Source organism: Panthera onca, chromosome A3, assembly GCF_046562875.1.
Source record: "Panthera onca isolate mPanOnc1 chromosome A3, mPanOnc1 haplotype 2, whole genome shotgun sequence".
Taxonomy (NCBI): domain Eukaryota; kingdom Metazoa; phylum Chordata; class Mammalia; order Carnivora; family Felidae; genus Panthera; species Panthera onca.
Genome location: NC_138341.1, coordinates 110,354,582 through 110,381,885, shown reverse-complemented (window position 1 = coordinate 110,381,885; position 27,304 = coordinate 110,354,582). Strand labels below are relative to the sequence as shown.

Below are 27,304 nucleotides of genomic sequence, written 5' to 3'. Positions count from 1 at the left end.
AGGGGTGATTGTATTTTGCACGTGGGAGGGATGAATGGGGGGCCAGAGGGTAGACTGTGGCTCCCATGACCTTCATCTCCTGATGTTATTCCTGTGTTCATGTAACATTATATGGCAAAAGAGAAATTATCTGAGTGGGCTTCTAATCACAACAAGCTCTTTAAAAGCAGTTTTCTCTGGCTGGTATAGAAAGGGAATTTATACAGAACAGAAGCATAAGAGAGATTCAACAACACAAGGGAGGTTCTCATTGCTGAGATGGGGGAGGGCTGTCACAGGGTGGAGACCTCTGCAAGAAGGAGCTAAGCATGGTCCTAGCTGTCAGCTGGCAAAAAGACAGGGACCTTAGTACTACAGTCTGAAGGAACTGAATTCCGTTGATAATCTAGATGAGCGTGGGAGCACATTCTTCCCCAGAGTCTCCAGACAAGAGTCTAGTCTAGCTGATGCCTTAACTTCGGCCTTATGAGACCCTTAACATGAATCCTTCTGACCTACTGAACTGTGAGATCATAAACATGTATTGTTTTGAGCTACTAAATTTGTGGTGATTTGTTATACAGCAGTAGAAAACGAATCCAGACTTTGGTCCACAGATTCCATTTCTGAACATGCTACTGCTCTAGCCCATTCTGAGAACAATCCTCAGGAGGCAACAAGAGGACCAGATTGTGGTTCTGGGCCCATCCCTTCAGAGCACAAGTTTCCTATCTGCAAAATGGGGGGATAAAAGGAGAAAGGTTGTAGGAAAATACTTCTATGGCAACAAGTCTTTTCAAATATCTGATGTATTATTTCTCACAACACCCATGCCAATACCTGCAGAAGAGGAACCCAGACACAGTCAGGAGGAGAACAGTAACGGCTGGCTCACCTTCCTCAGGCCAGGAGTGTGGGTTGCTGGAATAAAGATATGCTCCTTCTCCTCCTGTTAGAAAAGTGCCCAGGAAACAGGCATCCCCCTTTAAAAACAAGCAATCACAAAAAGTAAATGATTTATAGCATAAACATTCACAGAATCAAAAGTTTTGCCCATATGTCTATCTACAAAGCTGCTTAGTAGCCTCAGATATACCCAATTTCTTCCACACCTCTGGCACTGCCTGGCTCTTTGTCATGTTACTGGCATTCTTGACCTGTGCCGAAGAAAAGAATGTGAGGTCCTCTCTGAGTCCAGGCACCAATGCCTGCTATGCTTGTTCATGCTCCAGTGGATTTCTAGCCACTAGAAGCAGTTCTCCTTGGCCCAAAGCCTTGACCTCTCAGTTCTATATGTCTAGGTCAACCTGAGATCTGCTTGTAATAGTACAGGGAGATTAAAAAAAAACACACCAGAGGCACCTGGATAGGTTGGTCAACTGGGCGTCCAACTCCTGATTTTGGCTCAGGTCATGATCTTGTGGTTCGTGAGATACGGCCACGCTGGGCACTGCACTGACAGTGCAGAACCTACTTGGGATTCTCTCTCTCCCTCTGCTCCTCCCCTCACTCGCACTTCCTCTCTCTCTCAAAATAAATAAATAAACATTAAAAAAAAAACCCACAACACACCAAAAGGCCTAAATGCCAGAACAAATCCCCTCTAACTGTGCATCCCATTAAATGGTTATTTAAAAAAATTTTTTTAAGGTTTATTTTTATTTATTTTTGAGACAGACAGACAGAGCATGAGTGGGGGAGGGGCAAAGAGAGAGGCAGTCATAGAATCTGAAGCAGATTCCAGGCTTTGAGCTGTCCGCACAGAGTCGGACAAGGGGCTTGAACCCATGGACCACGAGATCATGACCTGAGCTGAAGTCAGATGCTCAACTGACTGAGCCACCCAGGCGCCAGCCCCCCCCTACTTTTTTTTTTTAATTTTTAATGTTTGTTTATTTTTGAGAGACACACAGTGTGAGCAGGGGAGGGGCAGTGAGAGAGAGAAATGGTTATTTCTAGAGCTTTGCCAGGAGGGGAAGAATGCAAGCAGGAATTGAGACAGAGAGGAACATATCCTTCAGATCAGCTCTACAATGAAATATTCCAAATTATCTTCATAAATTGTTTACATTTCATTTTGATACAATGTTAACATTAAGAATAAAAAGGCTGCTTACCTTAACTGCTTGCTGGGTTTTCTCAGACAATTTTACTTCATTATCTTCTACCTGTATCCAAGAGGAGTGCAAATTTTCAGTTTCCTACTTCAAGGGTAAAATTCTGCTAGGTTTCCCCCATGTTCAAATATTTCCAGGAGACAGGGCAGCCCCTCGACCAAATCCCATGCTCTCAGGCCCTGATGGCTGGCAGAGTTGGCTGGCTGCCAGTCATCAAGTCTTAGAGCCCAAAGCCATGGTGGGTTCTCTCACTGGGACCTGAGGTCCAGCTAAATGAGCCTACAATATGTGGAAATGATGTCTTTGTCTCCAATTATATTTCAGGGAAAAACAACTATTTGTAAGGATGAAGGGAAGAGAACATATTAAAATATTTTGAGTGCCTTCTCCTTTAAATGTGTTCATCTCTGAGGCTGATTCTTCCCTTTCCATGTCAGAATTGTAGAAACAATATAAACAGAGTCTAAAATAGGTACTTAGACCATTACTTCACTCATTACTGTCATACTTTCTGTGTCCCACGGCACCACAGTTTCAGACCAAGTCCCACTGGTGCAGATGGGACCCTTCCACATATAGAGAAATCATTGCTGTAAAAACTCAGCAGCAACCATTCTGACCAGAGAAAGGAGCCACGTGATCTATTCCGCACTATCTGTGTGACTTTAGACAGGCTGGTCAATTTTTAGCCTCAGTGTCCTCATATGGAACATGAAAGTGTTAATGTCTTTCTTTCAATAATGTAACAGGGACCGAAATCATTTAGTTCCTTTTGTTTGGCACTTTCCCAAGATTAGGAGAGAGTTAAAGAAACTAGGTTCGTTTGCATAAACACAAAGAGCCTCAGATAAAAACTTCCATTCCTGAACAACGGCTAGTTTAGGATCTGACACCCCACCAGGGACCTAATGAAGAGGCTCTTCTTCAGATGTTCTCCCCGATTTCTCCACATTTAAGTCCACTTCCATTGGATGAATAACACTAACCAGCCAGGAGCAGAATCTGGGTATGGCGGCTGTCAGGACTATGGAGCTGGTTTCTGTGGTAACAGTGCCATCTGCAGGAAGACCACAGACATGCTAGTTACTGCTCACTACCTGGCCCACCTTGTAGGCCCAACAGCTAACACCCCCTCCCCTTCTCAGGAGCGAGGGATCCTCTTATTAGTATACAAAATCTTATGCCCTCAGAAATTGAAAACCTCCTCATCTGGGGACAGGGAGACTAAGAGGGGAGGAATAAAGTTTTCCCTGTGATATTAACTCTATTACTTTTCTTACAACAAATAGAATTACACATTTAAATGAAGAGTCCTGGGAATCAGTCCTTTTTATCTACACTTTTAATTTTTATCAAGGTAGTGCAAAGGTTAAAAAAAAGGATCTAATTGTTATTTAAAATTGCTTCTTCCTAACTACCAATAAGGCTGTATATGTGAAAATAATGTTATATATTAATGTTAATAACACATTATGTATAATTAGATCACAATATACAATAATGTATAATTATTATATATGATTTATATATACATATGTACTATGAAATTATATATAACTTATTTTGCCAAAACAAACAAAAAAAACTCAAGTTTTGCTTTCTAAAGACCTCTTATAAACACTTACCCTTTTCTTTAACCAAGATCTGAGATGTCAAAAAGGATTCTGAGAAGACCACAGACCCTAAGCACCCCCTTCCTCCCAGCAAGTCAGGAATGTCATAGACAGTCATACAAGCCTATATCAAATGAGAAAACAGAGTTAGGCCAGTTGTCAGTCTTAAACTTTCAGGGAGAGACCTTTAAGAAACAGACCACAAAATGCTGCTTTAAGGCACATTTCAAAAGAATACTCAAGAGTTTCTAAGGAAAACGAAAGTTATCCTGAACTACATCTCAGAACTGGGAGAGAACCTCAGCATTACCCAGGCATCTCTGCAACTGCCGCTGCATCAGAGACACACTTGGGCTAGAGGAGCATTTTTCTTTTAAAGTTTATTTATTTATTTTAAGAGAAAGTGTGAGCAGGAAGGGCAGAGAGAGAGGGAGACAGATAATCCCAAGGACGCCCTGCACTGAGAAAGCAGAGCCCAACGTGGGGCTTGAACTCACAAACTATGAGATCATGACCTGAGCTGAAATCAAGAGTTGGATGCTTAACTGAATAAGCCATCCTGGAGCTCTGGACCAGTGGAGTATTTTTATGTTTCTTCTATAAAGTCCCTCAAATTGTCTATCTTCCCTAAGAGAAACATAACAGCCTTCCTTCTTAATTGTGATGAGGCCCTGGCCTCTCAGAGTTTGAGGGCGTTTCTTCCAGGGTTTTTTTTGTACCCTCGCGTACTCTTCACATCCTGGCATATCAATACGCTCACCAACTCCTTTTTTGGTTTGGGCTCAAGTTCTGGACAAGCCTGGAAAGGTAGTCAATCATTTAGTACACAAGTCTTCATGGATATTTCTGGGTATATACTGACACCTGCAAATGCTTCTTTCACTACCAATTAAAAGAAAACTATATAAGTTTTTATGGCAAGATAAAATAGAGCCTTCAGCAGGCTGGAAAAAAATTGGAGCAACAGAGTTCTTGAATATCTGGTAAGTAAGTCCTAATTTATATTAAAACTAATGAAAATGGAACAATTTGGGGGGCGGGGGGGGGGGGAGGGAGGAATCTAGCAGAAGAAATGCAGAAAATAGTATGAGCCAGAGCCAGGGTCTAGAAAGATTGAAAATCTGGTGAGGGACATGATGAGTGGCACAAGGAGCCCTCTCAGGTACCGTCTCCTCCTGGTCTGACGTTGCTGAATGAATGCCCAGGTGCAGAGCTCCTGAAGCAGAGCCCACCTTCACACATCTTTGTCCTTGCCTGGGACCCCTGCACCACCCGCAGCACAGAGACAAAAGAGACCTGGGGCTCTTGAAGAAATTGCTAGATCCCCAAACACAAAAAAGCAGCAGAAGAGTTGAGGAAAAAAACAGAGTTAAAGCCAAAGTTGTTAATTTCTCATGTCATCATGAAAAAAGAATGTACAAAAGTGACAGGTAGGCTTTTATAGTTTAGTTAACTTTTCTTTTTTAAAATAAATTTTTGTTTAAAATAATTTTATTTTTTAAAAAGAGACAGAGAGAGAAACAGAGCAAGAGAAGGGGAAGGGCAGAGACAGAGGGAGACACAGAATCTGAAGCCAGCTCCAGGCTCTGAGCTATCAGCACACAGCCCAACACGGGGCTTGAACTCATGGAATGTGAGATCGTGACCTGAGCTGAAGTTGGATGCTCAACCCACTGAGCCACCCAGGTGCCCCTCTTTTTTTTTTTTTTTTTTTTTAAGATTTATCTTTAAGTAATCTTTACACTCAACACTGGGCTCATACCCACAACCCTGAGATCAAGAGTCACACACTTCACTAAGCCAGCCAGGCGCCCCTGTTTTAGTTAGCTTTCTGAGTAGGTCTGACAACTGAGGTTTTTTATCTTAATCTGCTCCAAAGAATTTTAAACATCTAACGATACAAAACCTTCCTGGGCTATGTGGTCTCTCTTAAGTGGCAATGAGAATACCACTTTGGTTCCTAGATCAATCAGGAAGACAATCCTGTGGGTTATACCCAATACCTTACTTTCATATTTGGCTTCTGATATTGAGGAAGGGGAGAGAGAAAATTAAAAGGCAGAACCTCATCTCAGCCTGGAAGGGAGGACAGGATTTGGACTGAAAACAACAACTTCTCTCTTCTTTCTTATTTCATTAGCGGCTGCTGAATGCATACTTAACACAATAATATGATTCCACTGGACTCCCGACTACCTTCTATTGTGCAAAGCACCTTCCAAAGCACTGCACGACAGTCTAAGTAGAGAAGTCAGGGCTTAACGTCTGGCAAGGAGATAAAGTACTATCACTTAATATCAGAAAGCATTTCCTAGCATCTTGATTATGTCAATTAATAAAATCTAAACAAACATCAATACGAAATGGTGACAGATAGAGGGAACAGATACATTATAAAAAGAGAAATTACAACCTTAAAGTTACCCCTCTTGTACTACTTTTTTAAATTAAATTTAATTTTTTAATTTTTGAAAGACAGAGACAGAGCAGAAGTGGGGGAGGGGCAGAGAGAAGGAGACACAGAACCTGAAGCAGGCTCCAGGCTCTGAGCTGTCAGCGCAGAGCCCGGTGCAGGGCTCAAACCCATAAATCGTGAGATCATGACCTGAGCCAAAGTCAGATGCTTAACCAACTGAGCCACCCAGGTGCCCCATGTACTACTTTCTTTAGATAACACTACTGTTTTCCACTGGTGATGGTGGTGGGCATGCATCTGCACAGAATCATCCACACCTGTGCACCAAGTTCCTGGTGACTAAAAGCTCACTGGAATTAAGGCTTGGGCAGTAGCCGTAGAACAGACTCAAGGCATAATCTGTGCCCATATCTATTTCAACCAGACTCTTGGCTGGATGGGCCACTATCCTCTCACGCGTTGCTTGCCGATCATCTACACATCAGGATGCACTGGGATAAACGGAGGACTTGGCTTGTGACCAGGAGCAACTAATCGAGAAACTGCTCCCCTAGGCCATGCCAGTCAGCTCACCTGGGGACCTATATTTCTACATCTGTAAACCACCCAAATGGCCCATCAGTGTGCTCCCAGCACATGGGTCCGAAAGTTGTGCTCTGACCACCCTCTTCACTGGTGGCTTAGGCCCCATTTTGTTGTTGTTGTTGTTATCTATTTGTTTTTATTAATTTTCACAGACCCCTGTTAATAAGGGTATCAGCACAGGCTGTGGAACACAGAGAAGCCACTGAAAACTCAGCCTGTATTGAGGCAGGCTTGTCCTCTGCTCACATTTCCATATGAGGTCAGAGCAATCACAGTCACTTAGAGGAAGCCTTCCTAACCTTAGGAAGAAGTGTCTGTCCTAGACTCCAGCTAAGACTCTGGACCCTGGGAGCCTAGGCATGGGGGTATGATGTGGTGGGCCTGGCACAGCTGCCTGGGCACCCTCAGAAAGCACAGGCTCCCCACTCCCTCTGCAGCAGAAATGCTCCTGCGAATAGACCAGTTTCCTCAGGTAAGGGATGGACTGCCCAAGAATCCCACATCCTCCTATCTCACCCCTTGCAGATGTCCCTCTAGAGGCCATTCTCTGCCAGCTGACTTAAAACAGCTCTGCTTACCGTCTTCACAAAATATAAGCTATCTTCACTGTCCAGAGGCACAATCCTAGAGGAGGAAAGAGATATGTATTACATTTACAATGTTCTCTTTTCTCAACTTGGCAGCAACCCACAGACCTAGATTTCTTTCAGGGCTTTTCAAGGCACTGGGTTGCATGTAAGTAGAATTAGTACATAGGCTGCTGGAGGGAATCAGGTCCACCTCCTACCCCATGCCCGATGCTTCAGTGGGAAGCACTCAGGGCAGAAAGTCTCAGATGAATGTAGCCAGCCCCAAGCCCAACCCTGGCATAATGCTGTTGCCAGGTGTGGAACTCTATGAAGACCACCCACATCAGCAGTTACAAGACAGCCTCTCTCTTCTTCGTTTCTAAAACTTGCCCCAAATGAGTATGCACCACAAACATACACTTACCTTCCGTGATTATTCACAGCATGTATATGAAAAGTCATCTTGGAGCTGTAGACCCAAAACAAAAGAAGTCAGTCTGCTCCTGGTGACCACAGCGTTGGTGCCCTCCCCAGACACCTACAGCTGCAATGCACCTGTGCTGGGCCCTCATGGCACCCTTCCCAAGTGTGGGGCCAGCGTCTGACTCGTCATAGCTCTTCCTCTGTGCAGATTCTCAGGGCTGCCTTGACTCTTGGACAGAGCACAAGAGAACCATGTGACAGAACTACGGTCTATTGCAGACTGGGAAGACCCTCTAGTGGCCCACGGCCTCCTGCCCCATAGCTATGACAGCTGTGACATATTGTCCTAATCCTGCTCTTCTTTACTACCTTTGGGTCAAGCTGCCATCTCTGCTCAGAGCCCAAGCAGAGGCCAAATCCTGAGTTCCTCTTGGGAGATGGTTTGCTAATCTGATGTAGTGTGAGGGTACTCAGTAAAGTGATCTTGTGGAGAGAAGGGAGTGGGGCTCCAGATGGAGGGCTGGCCATGGGAGACGCTTCTCCTATTGCCCGGTATTCGTTCCTTGCCAATCCTTCCTCCAGCTGGGAGGTATACCCGGGGCTAAAAGGCCTTGGGGTTGGAAGGTAGCCTGTCCTGGAGAGGCTGAGTGGCCTATGCAAGGCCCTGAGGAAAGGAGAAAATGAATAGGCCAGCTGTGTTGATGGTGACACAGAAGAGCCCCATGCAACAGCAGCTAACGTTTACATGCCTAGTCTTTCAGCACAGTGGGAACATGAGGAAACAGATGTTCAGAGAGCTCCTTGTCTTGCCCAAAGTCACAGAGCTGGAAAGCAAAGGTGCTTTCTCAAACTCAGGTCTTCCAGGAACAGACAATCCAGGCCAGTGCAAGGCCTTAAGGGAACGAACTTCCTCTGTCCCCTTCCTCTCAGGGCCTGAGCTACAAGATCCAGAAGACCCACAGGAAAGGAACCTTAAGCCTTGCACCAAAGAGATCTGGCTCTTCCCTCCACTCCTGGAGTTACAGCGATAGAACTCTTGTTAGATCAATTGACTGACTTATTGTTCTCAATACTCCTTCTCACTACCCAGGGCTATAGATATAAGAAAATGTGGGGTACAGAGATGAGGCACCACAGGGCACGTCCCATAGAGTTCTTAAAGAAATTCCCCAATGTTGGGGTCTTCGGTCTCCTTTGCAAAAAAAGTGCACCTAGTGGTCCTCATATGGTACAGAGAGGGTTAGGCGGAGTGGGTTCATGAAAGTTTTGCTATGGACACAGACCACACAGAGAGCCTCTGTGATGTGCCAGGAGATGTGTGATGCTTAGACTGCCAGCAAGCCCAATTCCCACAGCATCTAGCCCCTGAGGCAGGGCCAGGCTCAGGGTGTCAATGACCTGAGAGGGCAAGGAGGCCCAGAGCCAGGCTCTTCTAAGCAGTGACTGCCTTCTCGTGCCCAGGGACCTCGACCCAACAAGCTTCACCTCTCACGTCCCCAGCTTCACCTTTCTAACTTGTGAACCTGGGTCCTTCAGGTCTCCGACACCTCTGGTATTGATCTGCCTCCCCTTCAGTCATCAGGAATGTGTCTGACTCTTTCTCATACAGTTCCTCCATCTTAGGCTCCTTGGCCTCTCAAAGCCCTGATCTTGAGTTTCTCCTTCACACATCCCCTTATTTTACTAGAACGTTTCTCAAAGAGAAGGTGGAATATCAAATACAAGGGAGAAGAGGGTCTTTATAAAATGAACATTAAAAATAATTCCTTATATAAAATAGCAGTCATTGCTTACCGTAGGCCTGCCTTAAACTGTGTCAAATCAAAGGAATCTAACCCGGATCCCAGGGTCTGCTCAGCTACCTCCTTGGCCTGTAAAACCAATGACAAAACAGAGACAATGAGCTTTCACAGCAGGAAAGAGTACACATCACTGATGGGAAGTACCCTTCTAACATTTGGCCAGGAGAACACTGTGCCCCTCCCCTCTACATGACTGCTTTGTATACATCAATAGATCAAAGTGGAAACATTGTGTTAAGGGAAACAGGTGCCTGCTTTCTTTGGGCTGGGTTCACAGGAAACACTTCATTCAGGCAGGTGGGCACTGGAACTTGATCTGCTGGGAACTGTAACCAGCTGAGATGATGCCATTGTGAGGTCTGGAAAAGTGTTTTCTCCCCCCCTCTCCCCTGGCCTTGAGGGAGAGACTACTGCCCTTGGAGTTTCTGTCAGATGCTAAGAATATTCAAATACCTAGATTCACAAAAGATCAGTTAAAAAAACAAAGGTATGAGAACTGATAGTGCATAAACTTTCAGCTAAAGGGTTGAGAAATCCCAAGTTGTGCCAGGGATTCAAGTTCAGTGAGGAGGGGAGATAGCAGGGAGCTGGTGACTACGGCTACAGTGTCTCTGGTATCTACATCATACACAACCTTTCCAATGTCAAATGGCTTCCTTCAGGAAAGGTCCTATTGGCATTGGGAGGCATCAAGCCGACTCTTCTCATCTCCTTACTGGGTCAGATATAGGAATCCAACTCAGCAGGGCAGGTTAACCGCAAAACAGCAAGGAAGAGAACGGTCAGAGAACGAGAACACATGTGCTTGTCTAGGAAAGGCAAGTAAGATTTTCTAATCTTTAGGTTTTTTTTTTTTTTAACACTAAATTATAGGAAATCACACTATATAGTTCAAAACAAACTTGGGGAGCCTGGGTGGCTCAGTCAGTTAAGCGTCTGGCTCTTGATTTCATCTCAAGTCATGATCCCAGGGTTGTGGGATCGAGCCCTGCATCCGGCTCTGCACTGAGCATGGAGCCTGCTTGAGAGTCAGTCTCTCTCTCTGTCCCTCTCCCCCACTTGCATGCTCTCTCCCTAACATTAAAGAATCAAACTTACCTAACTTTATATTTTTCTTTATTTTTAACTTTTAAAAGGATTTTTTAAAAGCTATTAATTAAAACACTATGCTACAGAATGATTTTCTTTAACACAAAGATCTACAAAGATCTACAAAGAAGTGCTGATTAGTGGTCCTTCGTAGGACAAACGACACTTCGGTCACAGGCAACAGAAGCCCAGTGATCTCCAGACATCTCTGTGTCTGGTGCCAGCTCCACCGAGGCCCGAGCTCACACAAAACTGAGTAGTACCAGGTATCCAAAGCCAAAACAGATGGATAGGAAGTTTTACATTGAAATAACTACTAAAGAAAGAGAAACATGGTATTTAAATTACCTTTGTTAGACTGGAAGTTTTAGCATAACATGCAATGCCAGCCAAAACAGCCTCAATAACAGCAGCATACACCTGGGACAAGAGCCTACTTTAGAACAAAAAAATATGGGTTAACTACAGCATCATAAGGTTTCAATAAACGCTGCATGCACATAAATGACATTCCCTAAGGAACTGAATGAGAAAAGTGCAAAAACAGAACTCATTGATTTCTAAACCTTTTAAAGCCATGTGCCCCATACCTGAGATACACTTTGCTCTTACGAAACCATGACAGAAAAGTCAACTCTTCTTAATTCTGCTCAGAAGACCAACCTTCCCTGTTTGTGATCCCACAGAAGAGAACTCTATGGGTTCCCTAGCGCCTTCAGTGTCATGGTACAGACTTTGCTTTTCCAGGACCAAGCACACCACACCTTCATGTCATCTTCTCCCAGGCCTGCTGTGGGCTGGCTGTTACTGGAATCTCAGGGTAGGAGACCTCAGGGGCAAGAGAGATTACTAGAGAAGATGAGCTCCACTTAAATTCAAATTCCGAGCTGCAGACCACTTTACAAGTAGCTTACCTGCTCTAGAGAATAGAGAATGTTTCTGAGGGGAAACATTCTCTTCCTAAAGCCTCCCTGCTCCCTGCCCGCCAATCTTGTTCTTTCTCTTGGACTCCTCACTTCCCAAAGTGATTATAAAGTTTTTTTTTTTCCCAAAGTGATTATAAGAAGGTTTCTTCCTTTGCCAGACTGAGACTGCTATGAAGGTCCCTAGAAAATCCGACACTGGTTCTTCTTAAGCAAAAATTTTCAATCTCCGTATTTTGGGCCAGATAATTCTTTGTCATGTGGTCAGTCCTGTGCACTACAGGATGTTTAGCAGCACCCCTGGTCTCTATCCATTAGATGCCAGCAGTACCCCAGTTGGGAAAACAAAAATGTCTCCAGCACTGTCAACCATTTCTGGGAGTCGGGGGTAGGACTGGAGGGAGAGGAGCAGTAAAATTGCCCTTGGCTGAGAATCACGCTTTAGGGGAGGGAGATCCAGGATCTTATCAGGATAATTACAGACAGAAGGGGTTCATTCACAAGGCCCTGAAATGCAAAGGAGGTGCCTGGCAAGAAAGTGATAAAGCCTTGCCTCAGACTACTACAGAAAAGTCTATTTTTATGCCTGAGAATCTCTTAACAGGTAAAGGAAGGTGACAGGAATTGGAAAGCAGGAAGGAACACAGAAATGATCTGATCTAACTCCTCTGACAGAAGAAGCAAGTAGGGCCTCTGAAGGTGGAATAAGTTGTCCATGGAACAGAAAACGAATGGCACACTTGAATTCAGGTCTGATGCCAGCCTGGTGCTTTTCTACTGTGCCATGTCATACTGCCAACTTCTTTAATTTCCTCTTTGGCTCCTGCACCACACCTCTACATTATAGGTAAAGGATTTGAGTTGGGTAGAAGAAAAAAAAAAAGAAAGAAAAAGTATACATAACAAAATGATAGCTCCAAGAATCAGCATATCCTGAAGACTGTTGGCCAGGCCATGAGAGAGGGATCCATCCTGGTATGAAGTAGGCCTGGCAGGGACACTGACAATGAGCTTGGCCACTTCCAGGTAAAACCACAATCCTCCACACTTAAACACCAACACCAAAGACATATATAGGTCTTCCTCCTTTCCCCACCCAGCTTGATTCAGACATCATTCAGTACCAACACTGTTCAGGTCTCCCCACTCTTGGCCTTCTCCTATACAGACCCTCAGATAAGAGCTGAATGCAAAGGTACCTGGTTATGGACTCAAAATGGCCTGAATGGGAGGCCCGAGATTCATGACAAGGGAAGAGTCTGCTCCATGCCTAGATGGCACTGCTGTTGCCTTCCCTAGGACTCCACAAGGCCCAAGTTCTACCAGCTCTGTGATTCAGTAAGTCTCCTGATATGGGCCCATGCACCCCTCAATACCAGTCCCTGAAACAGGGCACCAATGTATTTGGTTTAGGAAAAACGCCAAAGATCCAGAATGAAGATCCAGTGGCTAAGCACAGGTGGCATAAAAGTATCAGCAGATACAAAACAAGATTATATATACCCATCAACGTATGAGAACGCAGTTGACTTGCTGCTAAAGTGCAGAAAATCCACACATTTAAAAACTGCACAGGGGCTCCCGGGTGGCTCGGTCTGTTGGGCATCTGACTTCGGCTCAGGTCATGATCTCAAGATTTGTGAGTTTGAGCCCCGTGTCAGGCTCTGTGGTGACAGCTCAGAGCCTGGAGCCTGCTTCAGTTTATGTGTCTCCCTCTCTCTGCCCCTCTCCTGCTCGTGCTCGCTCTCTCTCTCTCTCTCTCTCTCTCCCCCCACCCCCTCTCTTAAAGAATAAACAAACATAAAAATTTTTTTTTAAACTGCACACACATTGGGGTGCCTGAGTGGCTGAGTCAGTTGAGTGTCTTCTTGATTTTGGTTCAGGTCATGATCTCATGGTTTGTGAGTTTGAGCCCCGCATCGGGCTTTGTGCTGATATTGTGGAATCTGCTTGGGATTCTCTTCCTCTCCCTCTCTTTCTGCCCCTCCCCCTGATCTTACTCTCTTAAAAACAAAAAAATAAAATAAAAAATAAAAAACTTCACACACATTAATTACCACTATACAAAACCTAAATGTAGAATTTTTAAACACCCAGAAAGATACACGGTAAGATATTAAAGGGTAGTGCCAAAGAGGAGGAATTATAGCCGATCTTATTTTTCTTACTTTCTTTTCAGTTTTCCAAATTTTCTGTAGTCTGACTATATTCCTCACGTTATATTTTTTCCAATACACTTTAGTGTTTCCTACCCCAGAGGGGTAGGGGTAATTCTGGGAACTACTATAGCCTGAGGATCATATATGTATAAAAAGATCCTTAGATGATTCTCTGTGGCCTGTCACTATTGGCCTTTGGGAAGCACTTGTCTAGACCATAGTAGTTTATGTTGGAATATTTAACTAGGTAATAACAGAACTCTATTATGTATTTCTAAAGGAAAATTCCTTTTTGGAATTCAGTAGTTCCAGCATTGTTATGGATTGAATTGTTTCCTTCTAAAATTCATATTGAAGCTCTAACCCTCAATGTGATTGTATTTGGAGATAGGACCTTTAAGAAGGTCATTAAAGTTAAATGAGATCATAAGAGTAGAGCACTAATCCAGTAGGACTGGTATCCTTATAAGAAGAGGAAGAGACATCAAAGACTTCTGTTTCTCTACTAGAGCACAGAGGACAGGCCAGGTAAAGACGCAGCAAAAAGTGGTGGTCTGCAACTCAAGGAGAATGGCCTCACCAGAGACCAACAATGCTGGACCTAGAACTTGGACATTTAGCCTCCAGAACTGTGAGAAAATACATTTCTGCTGTTTAAGCGACCCAATCTCTGATATTTTGTTATGGTAGCCCAAGAAGACTAACACAAACATTAATGAGTTTATTTCTTATCTTTGGTTTCCTGTTATACGTGGGGGGAGAGAAGTTAACACTAGGACCTTTCTAAAGTTGCACAGCCTAAGTTCAGATCCTAGCTCTGATCCCTAAGCCTGAGAGTCAACTCCAGAGGAAACACTGCTCAGACCAGATGGGGTTTCACAGATTCTCCCAATGCATTTTAGGATGTTTTATTTGTGGGAAAGCCTCTGATAAAAAATGTACTATGTAGAAGACATAGAAGAGTCAGGCCATTGAAATGCATGGGTGTGCAGAGAGGAAGTCTCTGAGTTCTGGAGAGAGGAGCACATATCAAAGACAGCAGGACTCCATGCTGAGGGACAGGGGCTGGGAACTAAAGCTCTGCTCACTACTTCACTCTGCTCACTCCCACCCACTGCTGATCTCAAAGTGGGACAGCCACTTCTTCAGAGTAACTCAACTTTGAGAAAGAAAAAATAAGACAGAGGGACACTTGGGCGGCTCAGTTGGTTGGGCGTCCGACTCTTGATTTTGGCTCGGGTCATGATCTCACGGTTTGTGAGTTCAAGCCCCGCATCGGGGCTCTGCACTGGCAGTGTGGAGCTTGCTTGGGATTCTGTTTCCCTTTCCCTCTGCCCCTCCTCCACTTACTCTGTATCTCTCTCTCTCAAAAATAAATAAAAATTTTAAAAAAAAGAAAAAAGAAGATAGAAATGAAGACTTACATTTGTTCAGTTTTCTTGGGCAGCTTACTCTCATCACCTGTGAAAAGAGAACCATGAATTAAGTGTGACAAGATCACAAGACATGCAAACATTTCACAAGGAGACTACAATTTCGTAATTTGAAGATGTCAAGAATTACATTTTTTTTTCTTTTGGGTTAAATACAGTACAAGCACACACAAGAGAGAAACCCAGCTTCGCCCGGTATCCTCCTAGTCCTTCACTCCTGACGCTGATTTTGTCACCACTAAACACCAGAGAAGACATGGGGAATTTCAGGCTCTGGAATGTTTTTGCCTTTGTTTTTAATTTTTTTAATTAAGAGGTATAATTAAGTAGGCTCAGTTCTGACTCTTTTATTGTCTCCTTAATTAGCTGACCCTTAATTATCATGCTTCTTTCAGAATCTTCTGGCTTATATGGCAACACCCAGGTAAAAACCTGGTTTCTGCTATACCCTCTGTGGAACAGTGCTGAGATCCTCATTCATTCTAGAGGTTCTTCTCTATACCTCTTTGGATGTCTGCAACTTCTAGTTACCCTAGCAAGGAGAGCAGCTCTAGTGGGCCTAACCTTTCTGGATGGCCCTGCAGCATGGAACACTTGCTCCTGTGAATGTTCCCAGTCCACAGGTAGCCTTCTACCATGGTCCTTCCTCACAGAACAGCAGGCATCTGGCTGAGTCATCCAAAGTCCCACTGTAGCCCACACCTCCTGCTATCCCCTACTAGGACTTACTCATCTTTGCCTTCCCTCTGACACTGAGCACATGGTCTCACATATGGTTAAACTATATACATCCTGAGCTGATAATTGTTCCTCCTGAAATACATTCTTTGAGACATGTGTTAGGCACATCAACTCTCCTTCTGGAATCAGAGAGGGAGTTGGAGGCTGACAAAGTGGGTATCTTAAGCTCCTGAGGAAAGCAGTAAACTGTGAGTCCACTTTTATCTAGTTCATGGGAAAAAGTATTCATTAGGTAAGTTGATGAGATGATAACTTACAAGAACTTACCCAAGTAAGGAACGTGGGTAGCTCCAAAAAAGTATGTTCTTGAACAGGCAAGGGGCCCCTTCGGTGAGACACACTGTACTACCTGGATGTCAGAAAAAAGTAAGAGTAAAAAAGGAGCAGGGACTTAGGTGTGTACTGTTAGAGAAATGAAAAGTGCATAGTTAATGGAAATCAATTTTATTTCACCAACAGCTGATTTATTATTTTTTAAAGGCACAGAGGAAAAGGTCACGTTTAGCTGTTGTTTTTCCAATGGTATTTTGTGTGTGTGTGTGTTTTTAACCTTGGCTACATTGTGAGGTTGCTGTCGGGTCAGCCCATGATGCTAATGAATTCACATCTTAGAAGGAAAAGAGGAAATATGCTTGGATTTTGACTTCCATTAATAGTCTAGAACTTTCACAGTGAGGACCTTGGCCAACATGACAGGCAGATGTGTGGGGGAGCTATAAATTCAAAGAGGGTGCTCCCCAGGTCCCCATCTTCATTTGTATTTCATCTCTATACACAGGCCTTGGAGAAAAGAAAATAAGTTTCCTAGATTTAAAAACTCTTATTCTTCTTTGTTTAGTTCATTTATACAAAAGTTGATAAAGATGTCCTTTTCTCTTGTGAAAATCCAGCATCTCATCAGGGTTCCCAGGATATCAGGTATAAAACAACAACAAAATAATGCTACTATAGGAGCTAAAGGAAAAGAAATTAGCACAATATATTAAAAAAAATAGCAAAATGTGACACAAATATTCCTTCTACTCCAACGTTTAAGGAAGTCACAAGAGAATGCATGGCATTTTTTCTGTAATATTGTGAACACCGTGAATCCAAAGATTTGTACTAAGGACTTGTTATGACTACTCTGTAATTCACCATCATGAACATGATCAATATTGCCATGATCCTAAATAAAAATGCATGTACATATTTCTAATTGTTGGTTAATGGACATATTTCCTCAATAAAACATGTTCCCTGGACTCCAAATTTCTCCTAACTCAAGTTTTTTTTAAAGATGCCATGTGTTTCAAACCAGCTTCCTGAGATTATATCATAAATTTGTATAAGTAAATTTCACATCTAATTTACTGATACATTAAAAGAAATCAGTACAAGAGAATTTACATATATAATGTAAAATTACTCAGATAATCTGGATTTGCATGTTTTACCTGTCACTGATTAATCTGTAAATTATTCATAAATGGCACAGAAGTTGAAAGGGTAAGTATGTTACACTGAAAAAGAGATGAATGAAGATGAAAGGTCATAATCGCAGACCCCCCACCTCCATCCCAGGATCAAATCTCATATAAGTTCCTTGACCTCATTAAGTTTCTGAGTTTATAAAATAAAGATCCCCAATTATTATAAAAAGTTCTACAAAGAACTTGGAAAATTAAAAAAAACTTAATAGATTGTTTTGAAGAGCAGTTGTAGGTGTACAGAAAGAATTAAACCCACAAGTGTGTGTGGCCCTCCCTACATTCTGCAGGAGTCTTCCTCTCTCACTCTAGTCCATATTCAGCCTCCAGGAGTTCATCAAAATTGTTATTTACATGTGGCTCTGCTCCAGGTAAGCAGACATTGGCTGTGACTCTCTCGACTCACCCCTCTATGTTTTGGAGTGTATTTGCCTTGAGACTTCAGTTCTTTGATGAGCCCAAGAAAAGTTGTTGGTTTTAGGTTTTTTAGCTTTTTTCTTGTAAGGGTGGGAGAGATGATTTCTAAGCTCTTTATGTGTTAGCACCGAAAGCAGAAGTCTACCCTGGATCTTACTGAAATCTTGCACTTTAGTAGCCCTTCTTTGACACTGCTTCTGTGGGTGAATAGGGGAGCACATTGCTTTGTTACTGCCTGGTAGGAGCGTTAAGTCCAGGTTCTCCACACAGACTCTACTGACACCCAGAGAGAGAGAGAGAGAGAGAGAGAGAGAGAGAGAGAGAGAGTGTGTGTGTGTGTGTGTGTGTGTGTGTGTGTGTGTGTATGCGCACGCTCGAGAGCGCGTGCTCCTTGTTACTGCTGGGCAGAATAGGAGTTTAGGTTCCCTAGTATGCCTCTAGTGACACCACCCTGGCTTGGGAGAGTCACAGACACTATGGGTAAGTGATGGCCTTGTTATAGCTGAGTGGTGGTGGAAGTCCTGACTCTCCACTGGCCTCCAATGATACCACCCCAAGGAAGAACACCTCGTTACTGCTGGATAGTGGTGTACATCCAAGGCTCCCCTGTCTCCACTGATACTGCAGGGGGAGGCAGGGTTCACTGGTGCCCAGTGGGGATGAAAGTCATGGCCCCCTACTGGGCCTTCTCTAATACTGACAGGGGTGGGGGTAAGGTAATGGTGCCCTGTTACAGCCTGGCAAGGGTGGATATCTAGGCTCTTCACTCAGCTCTTGTTGGCAGGGGTAGATGGAAATATTTTCTGAGGGGTTTGGCAGGAATAGAATAGCTGTTATCTAAAAATTTTCTTTTTTTTTAAATTTTTTGAATGTTTATTTTATTATTTTTTGAGAGAGAGAGAGAGAGAGAGCGAGCGCGCGTGCGAGCGAGTGTGTGCATGAGCGGGGGAGGGGCAGAGAGACGGAGACACAGAATCTGAAGTAGGCTCCAGGCTCCAAGCTGTCAGCACAGAGCTTGACACGGGGCTCAAATCCACAAACCACGAGATCATGACCTGAGCCGAAGTAAGACGCTTAACTGACTGAGCCACCCAGGCACCCTGAAAGTTTTCTGTCTTGTTAGGCTGTCCCCTTCCTAGTCCTTCCACCAGAGAAAAGAGGCTTTACTTAGGGCTTTCTAGGTCTGTGCCTATTGGCATTTCTGGGTTGTCAGCTTTCCAATATCCAGTCTGGGATATATAGGCAAAAAGGAAGCCCAGAAAACTCACTGCCATTTTGTCCCTTTGGTCCAAGGTCCTCAGCCAGCCTACTTCTTCTACCCTCCTATGTTTCTTTTATATATAGTGTCCAGGGTTTTCAGTTGTACTTAGCAGAAGGAATAGGAAGAAGTAGGTCTACTCCATCTTCCCAGAGGCAGAAATCAGCTAGTCTCCTTAAGTTTTAATTTAACATGTAGAGTCAACAAATAAGATTACACAAAGAAGCCTATGCCATTTGGCATTTTCTGTATATTCCAAGGGTGCTCTGGGGGGTTGAAATGAGGCCTGAGCCCTCCCATTACAGGGCAGTAAGATCCTGACAGCATATCTATTCGAGCAGCCCTATGTTCCTGACTGGCTTGGAGGCAGATTTGAGGTTTCAGTCCAGAGAGACTAGGTCTCATGTTCTCCAGTCAAAACTAAACAATAGTACCTACCTCCCCAGCTTTCCTGATTGTCAGGAACATTCTGAAAATAATCAAAATTCCATGGACTTTTACAATCACTAGAGTCTCACATTTCAGTCTAATGTTTCCTTTAAAAGAACATAGTAGACAATTTACCACCAAATGCAAAAGTCTTCTCCCTGGCACCCTCAATACAAGAACAGTGACCCTCAAGGTTTATGTCCTTAAATGTAACAGTTAAGACAAAACAAACTTAGGCTTGGATGACTCTATTTCCAAGTTAATTTAAAATTCTTATTCTATTGACAATACTACTATGACAACTTAAAGAGTCTGGTTTGTGGAAGTATTTTTTTAACCTTTTTCCTTCAAATATTTAAAAATTAACTATGATGTTTTCAAATTATACCTAGTGCTTCTATAAATACAGTCAGTTTGCAATCACTTCACTCCAAAAACAACTTCAAGTTCAAGGTTAAATCAATACACTAACCAGAAAGGTTACCCTTAACTTCCCCTCTTTCCTATTTAATAATAAAACCAATTAAACACCAGGTAGTCAAGCCACTCACCATGTGTTTGGCAAAGCTCCCACTGGGACCAGTGCTGCGTACCAGGTGCCCTTCAGAAGGGAAGTTAAAGTTGCCAGCGTTCAGGTTTTCTCGTGTGGAGTGATTACCAAAGAGAACGAATGGCTGCCTATTAGGGCTAGAGTGGCAAACCAGAAATGTGATTAGAAAAGAGATTCCTGGCCAGGACAATTTCCCAGTGAGTGGGTTCTTGGGGTTTTCAGAGTGGTGTCCTGCGGTCTGAGCAAAGTGGTCAATACAGCCCCCCTAACACTCCCTACTGGGTGGGAATGGATGCCAGATGTCTCTGACTCCTCCTACTGACCCATAGAGATCATTTAGGGACATAACTAAATCCAAGCCAGGTTTATATTTTCAGCTTGTCCTACTTCTTAAGGAGAAAGTTCTGTAAGTCTGCTGTCCATGGTGCAGAGATGGAGCAAGAATCCAGTTTCACACAATAGCATTTTAGTGGAAACAAATTTTAAAGGATGATAGCAGTTGTGATAGACTGTAGGCAGACAACAGAGGCATTAACTATTTGGAGTAGCCTTTAGGATGGGAAGAGGAGAGTAGGGCTACGAATGTCCTCACTACCACATCCACCTGACTTGCATGTGTCCCCTTCTTCTGTCTCCTCTCTTGGTTAGACTTGTCTTTTTGTGGTTTTTTTTTGTTGTTGTTGCTGTTACTTCCTTTTTTCTCAGCCCACTTCAACTGACCCCCTCAGTCATTTCACTCAAATTACTCTTGCAAAAGTCACCAAATGACTTTCACGTAGCAAACAGCCAATCCACTAGGCAGCCTTCAGCCTGCCCCTCCTTGGTCTCTCAGAAGCACCGGACACCCTTTCCCTGCAAAAGCTGTCGCTTCTCAGTCTCCTTCATCAGCCATTCTCCTCTTCTATCTGCCTCAGAATATTCCTAGGGTTTTACTTTCAGCTATCTGCCTCTCCTCTCCTCTTTCATGATCTACCCCACTATACCTGTTCCCCTGGAATCATTATCCATCCAGGGACTGAGCCAGACCTGAGAGGCCCCCTTAGGCCTCCTTAACTTCTTCTGCCCCTAACCCTCTAAATCCAATCAATCAACTCACTAGTTGTCCATTTCCCTCAATCCACATGGTTACAAGCCTCGTCGATGCTGCCATCATTTCCTCCCTAGATAACTAGAATGCTTCTGCACAGCTACCCTGCTTCCACTCTCGCTCTCCTACAGTCTCTTCTCCACAATGCAGAGAGCACAACCTTTTACACATGCAAAGAGTGTAATGTCTTTATGTTATTTTCAGGAGAACTGAAATCTTTCACATGGTGAAAGATGATCTACATTCAACTTCTTTGGCTCCATGAAAGGCCACTCTCCTCCAACTCCTATGTCCCACCAAACTCATCCTCTTTTATGTTTCTTATGTTCTCATCTCAGGGTGCTTTTCTCCCTTTTTTTTTTTTAAAGATTTTACTTTAAAGTAATCTCTACACCTCATGTGTGGCTTGAATCCACAACCCCAAGATGAAGAGTCACACACTCCACTGACAGCCAACCCAGGAGCCCCTCCCTTAATTACCTTTGCTCATCATTCAGATTTCCTCCCAGAGGAGTCCATGCTCCCAGCTATGGTCTTCACAGTACCAAGTTCTTTTTTCCTTTATGGCACCAGAGTTTGTAATTATATTTTTTTGTGAGGTTGCTTGATTAAGGTCTTATTTCTCCACCACACTATATACTCACTCCATGAGGGCAAAGACCATGACTAGTTTATTTTTGAATTTTAATTTTTTAAAAATGTAATCTCTATGCCCAACTTGGGGCTCAAAATCATGACCACGCTCTACCAACTGAGCCAGCTGGGCATCCCCGTGGCTGGTTTACTTTTTAACCATGTTTCTCTTGTTTAATATGTCATATGTTCTCAACAACAGTCAGTGACTAAAGGGTATTTTTATTTTCTGTTATTATTTTTTTAATGTGTATTTATTTTTAAGGTGGGGGAGGGGCAGAGAGAGAGAGGGAGACACAGAATCCGAAGCAGGCTCCAGGCTCTGAGCTGTCAGCACAGAGCCTGACCTGGGGCTCAAACTCACGAACCATGAGATCATTACCTAAGCTAAACTGTGGGACACTTAACTGACTGAGCCACCCAGGCGCCCCAAGGGTATTTTTAAAAAATAGTTTCTGCTGTGTATTGAATGTATCCCCACAAAATTCATAGGTTAAAATCCTAACCCCCGAAGCGATGGTATTAGGAGGTATAGCCTTGGGGAGGTGATTAAGCAAAGTGGTCAATACAGCCCCCCTAACACTCCCTACTGGGTGGGAATGGATGCCAGATGTCTCTGACTCCTCCTGCTGACCCATAGAGATCATTTAGGGACATAACTAAATCCAAGCCAGGTTTTGGGCAGATCCCACATGAATGGTATTATAAAAAAGGCTCTTATAAAAGAGGTCTGAGAGATCCCTTGCCCTTTCTGCCATGTGAGTTTATAGTGAAATGAGGAAGCAGGCCTTCATCAGACACTGGATCTCACAGTGCCATGATCTTGGACTTCCTAGCCTCCAAACTGTGGGAAATAAATGTTTTTTGTTTATAAGCCACCCAGTTTATGGAATTTTTGTCATGGTAGCTAAAACAGATTAAGACAGTTTCCTTTATCCCTGATCCTTTCCTTAAATTGCCCTTAGTGTGTGTCACGTGGAAAAGTGTTTACATTTCTTTGTATTATTCTTAAAAATACCTCCTTAAGCTTCAGGCAAACAGGGGCTCTTAAAAGTAAACATAACTGATTTTTGTTCTGAAGCTTAATTCAAGTTAAGTGACTCTTCAACCAGTGTAATCTGTCTCATTTCACACTGGATTGGAATTAGGAAATAAAAGAGAGGAAAAATCTACTTTGATCTACTTTGATCCCATCCCAGGCTGGGCCCTCTGGATTACCATGACAAACAGAGGTGCTAAAGGAAAAACCACAAGAAAACAAAATGCAGCAACCCTGATACTCTCTTGTCTTCCTGGGGCTGGACCTTTATTGCCAGAGCCCTTTTACTCTCCACAAATGAGGATCCCTGCCCAGCCCATGGACATCCTACTTCCTAGCTTTCCTGGGGTAGGGATGGAATATAAAATTCCTTTCTTAAGATTTCAGCAAGCTACGATGTTTTAAAAACTAGTTTGCTATAAATCTATATTAATATATATATACATACACACACATACATACATATACACACATATACACAAAAGCAGTGAAATGGACAATTTTTCAGAGTACGCATTTCTTAACCTATGATGACTAAAGTCAATCTATATTTTCCTGACTCTACCTTCTGGACTTAGATGCTCCCTCACATCCACTTCCTTTGTTAAACCCCATTTCTCTAACATCATTCACCTTTCTTCCCCAAGAAACCTACCTGTTTTCAGTTATATGGCTGGAGATCATTCCATGACTGAAGTAACTTCTGAATGGCTAAAAAAGAAGCCAACACTGTATTATATCACAATTTTATAAAACAATCACAAATCTCTCATATATATATATGTGCGTAGGTATAGAATGTGTATGTGTGTATTGCAAAGAGAGAAAGAGAGAGAGAGAGAGAGAGAGATGTGTTTATAGGTTATTATAAGAACATGGAAGGACATATGTGGTAGAAAGCAACATGAATTTGGGGGACAAGTAACTAACAAACAGCAACAGAAACAGACAAATGGCTGCAAGAGAAAAAGAAAGGTAAAGAAAAATTCTTGTCAAATTTTATTATTTAATTATTGAAACAAAATTGGACCAACCATTATCTATGGTCCAAGATACTAATCATGTAGGAATTTTCCCTTCTATTAAAAATTTGTTTTTCTACATTTCTTTTTTTTAATGTTTATTTTTGAGAAAGAGAAAGTGAGCAAGCGCACGCTGGGGCAGAGAGAGGAGGACAGAGGATCCAAAGCAGACTCTGTGCCGACAGCAGAGAGCCCAACATGGGCTTGAACCCACAAACCATGAGATCATCACCTGAGCTGGTCAGACACTGAACCCACTAAGCCACCCAGGCACCCCTGTTTTTCTACATTACTAATAAGGGAATATACATTAATTCTAACATACTAATTTAAAATCAGCATTAAGAAAGAATCCACAGAACTTAGAAATACACAGAAAGAAGTTTCCCAGGAAAGCACAGAAGTATTTCTCAGCATTGGTATGTAAAGTGCTAGGCTAAACACTAACCAAAAATTGATACACAGGGGCTATGTCAAAAGGGTCAAAATTTCAAAATGCAATTTTAATCCTCTTAAAAAACATCTATTGTTTACCTCTTGCTCTGATTATGTAAGTAATATATGCTTATTTTATAATATAACAATCTAAGAACTGTTAACTTCCTGGTAAATTTTCTTCCTATCTTTTTTCTATGGTACATCCATAGCATATGGCTGTACCAAAGTTTATTAAATAGCCCTCTATTCTTAGAAATCTGTTTCTTATATCATAATACTACAATAAGCAACTCTTCATAAGTTTTATTTGCAGCTTTGATTATTTTCTTAAAGCAGATATGGAAATGAAATTATATGGTAAAAAGGCAAAACTATATTGCCAAATTGTTTTTCAAAAAAGTTTTATCAATATACACTTCCACTTACCATACATGAGTGTGCCTATCTCAGGGTAAACTCGTAAGCACTGTTGATTAAATGTCCATTTAAAAATATATTTTCCAAGTTGATAAATGAAAAATGGTACCTCACTGCAGCTGTATTATACATTCCTTTGATTTCTAATGAAATAGAGTATATATTCAAATATGTCCAATGGCTATCTGGATTTCCCTTTGGTAATTAACTGTTTACATCCTCTGGATGTTCATCAATTGGAGTTTTGGTGTTTACAGATCTTACTGATCTGTAAAAACTCTCTATATATTAAAATAATAGCTATATTTTACTGAGGTTTACCTCTACTGTGATAGACACTTAAATGTATTATCTCAAGTAATCCTAATAACCTAGGAGGATCATTCGATCACTATTTCCTCTAGTTCCGTTAATAATACTGTACTAATACTAAAACGGGAAAAAAACATATGAAAATAAAATATAAAGTGGCCTTCAAACATGAAAAAAAGTTCAAGCTTACTCATTATTAGAAAAATACAAATTAAAATAATACTGACATACCATTTCTTATCTACGAGATGGTGAGAAATTAAAAAGTGTGACAATACATCCTGTTGGTGAGGCTGTGGTGTAACAGGCACTCTCATATACAGCTGGTGGGAATGCAAATTGGTCAACCCTTCTGAAGAGAAATTTGGCAATAGCTAACACAACTAGATGTGCACTTACCTTGTGACCCAGCAATCGCATTACTAGGTATACAAACCTCCAACAATATGAAAATACATAAGCACAAAGTTATTTACTATGGCACTGTTTGCAATGGCAGAATATTGAAAACAACCTAAATAAGCACACATAAGAGAACGGCTGAATAAATTACAAATCCACACAGTAGTATACTATGAATCATAACAAAGAATGAGAAGATCTCAATGAACTGACTTGGAGAAAGTTGCAGGATATTTTCTTGTTAAGTGAAAAAGTGAAAATGACTACATGTATGTTGCCCTTCAATGAAAAAAACAAGAGGACATTAAGAAAATACACATGTATCTGCTCATGTGTGCAAAAGAAAAAAAAAGACAAATCAGAAATGAAGAGATTTGTTATCTACTGGCAGTAGAGTAGGTGGAAAATGGTGGAGTGAGGGAGTGAATGAGAAGGAGGTGATAGGAAACAAGGAGTGACATGTCACAGAATATACCTTTTTGAGTATCTTTTACTCTAGGAACCACAGTAATGAGAGAAAAAATAATCCAGAAAACTAAAAAGGGCACTGGTGAAATGTGGGACTACTTCATGTGGCCTAATATAGAGGTAACTAGAGTCTCTGAAAAAAAAGATGGACAGAAAAAATATCTGAACAAATAATGGCCAAAAACTTCCCAAACTAGATGACAACTATGAATCCACAGATCCAAGAAGCTCAACAAGAGCCAAGCGCAAGAAACAAAGAAAATTATAGTGAGACACATCAAAATCAACTCAAAACCAGTAAAAAAAGAGAAAAGCTTAAAAGCTGCTAGAGGGGAAAAAAAACAGTTATACAGAGAGGAACAAAGATAAAGACGAAAGAACAGACCATCAGAAACAATGCAAGTGAGAAGACAGTGGAACAGCATCTTCCAGGTACAAAAAGGAAAAAACGGTCAACCAAGAATTCTATACGTGGCAAAATGTCTCCCAAAAATGAAGGTGAAATACAGATATTTTTTCAGACCTATACAAGTTGGAAGAATTCATCATCAGAAGGTTTTCACTATGAAACATATTAATGGACACTTCAGGGAGAAGGAAATCATACCAAATGGAAATCTGGATCGTCACAAAGGAATGAAGAGCATCAAAAACAGTAACTACATGGGCAAATATGTAAGATTTTTTTTATTACTTAAATCTTCTTAGAAAGGATTAAAACGAGATTAAAAAGAGAACTGACTGCTTAAACAAAAATAATAGCAATGCGTTGGTGGCGTTTATAACATACGTAAAAGTGAGATGCATGACAACAAAGGTCAACACCAGCTCCAAAGATCAGGAGTCAGTGTAGCACAGGGGAGCTGAGGACTGGCGTGCAAAACCAAAGTAGGCCAAGTACAAGCTCAAGATTTGTCTTCTGATCCTTCTTACTGACTAGTTTTGGGCACTGGCCTATGCCTCGGTTCTTGATTTAGATACCACTGTTTACTCCTGGAGTGAATCTTACCCTGAATCTAGTAACTTCATCATTGTTTGCGTGGAAAAAAAAATTTACCTAGAGACTCAACTGACAAAGGTGTGCTACTCACATGTGGAAAATTATGTCTAGGCTTATCAACTACTGCCCAATAGAATTCCTTGCTGACATAGGTATCATGACACTGAAAAATGACTATCCATCTTATATAGGAGCTGGTACCAAACACCCAACTTCCTTATAGATGTTGGTAGGTTGGCATGGGGGTTAAAGACTTCTATACAGCATACAACAAAGCATAAGGAAAGAATAAACATATTAGGATCGGTAGTGTTGCATTCTGAAAAAATTAACAAAACAAAAATAGAAACAATAAGTTAATCAGGTTTTTCTTTCTCTTTGACCCTTCCCTTACATACCTCACCCGCTTGAGATTCAGAAAGTTCCAGCAGGAAAGGAATTTCTGTATCAAAATTAGCAAAGAAGCTAGTCCACTGATGTTCAAAAGCCACCAAATCCTATGAAGAAAATGAAA

The 27,304-nt window shown here is 42.1% G+C and overlaps 1 protein-coding gene across 2 annotated transcripts in view; it reads right to left on the bottom strand.

Moving 5' to 3' along the window:
* DNAAF9 (dynein axonemal assembly factor 9) overlaps positions 1-27,304 on the bottom strand; it is a 130,946-nt gene that overhangs the window by 59,604 nt on the left and 44,038 nt on the right. The window contains exons 8-20 of one of the 2 annotated variants that reach the window (XM_081795316.1): positions 27,189-27,287; positions 23,387-23,442; positions 19,974-20,109; positions 16,117-16,198; positions 15,100-15,136; positions 10,942-11,029; positions 9,497-9,573; positions 7,704-7,748; positions 7,289-7,334; positions 3,722-3,833; positions 3,083-3,153; positions 2,097-2,147; positions 875-962 (exon numbers count right to left, since the gene is read on the bottom strand). In XM_081795316.1, the coding sequence (XP_081651442.1) occupies positions 875-962; positions 2,097-2,147; positions 3,083-3,153; positions 3,722-3,833; positions 7,289-7,334; positions 7,704-7,748; positions 9,497-9,573; positions 10,942-11,029; positions 15,100-15,136; positions 16,117-16,198; positions 19,974-20,109; positions 23,387-23,442; positions 27,189-27,287 (988 nt within the window). The remainder of the gene's footprint in view (positions 1-874; positions 963-2,096; positions 2,148-3,082; positions 3,154-3,721; positions 3,834-7,288; positions 7,335-7,703; positions 7,749-9,496; positions 9,574-10,941; positions 11,030-15,099; positions 15,137-16,116; positions 16,199-19,973; positions 20,110-23,386; positions 23,443-27,188; positions 27,288-27,304) is intronic. The other variant, XM_081795315.1, reaches the window with a different exon arrangement.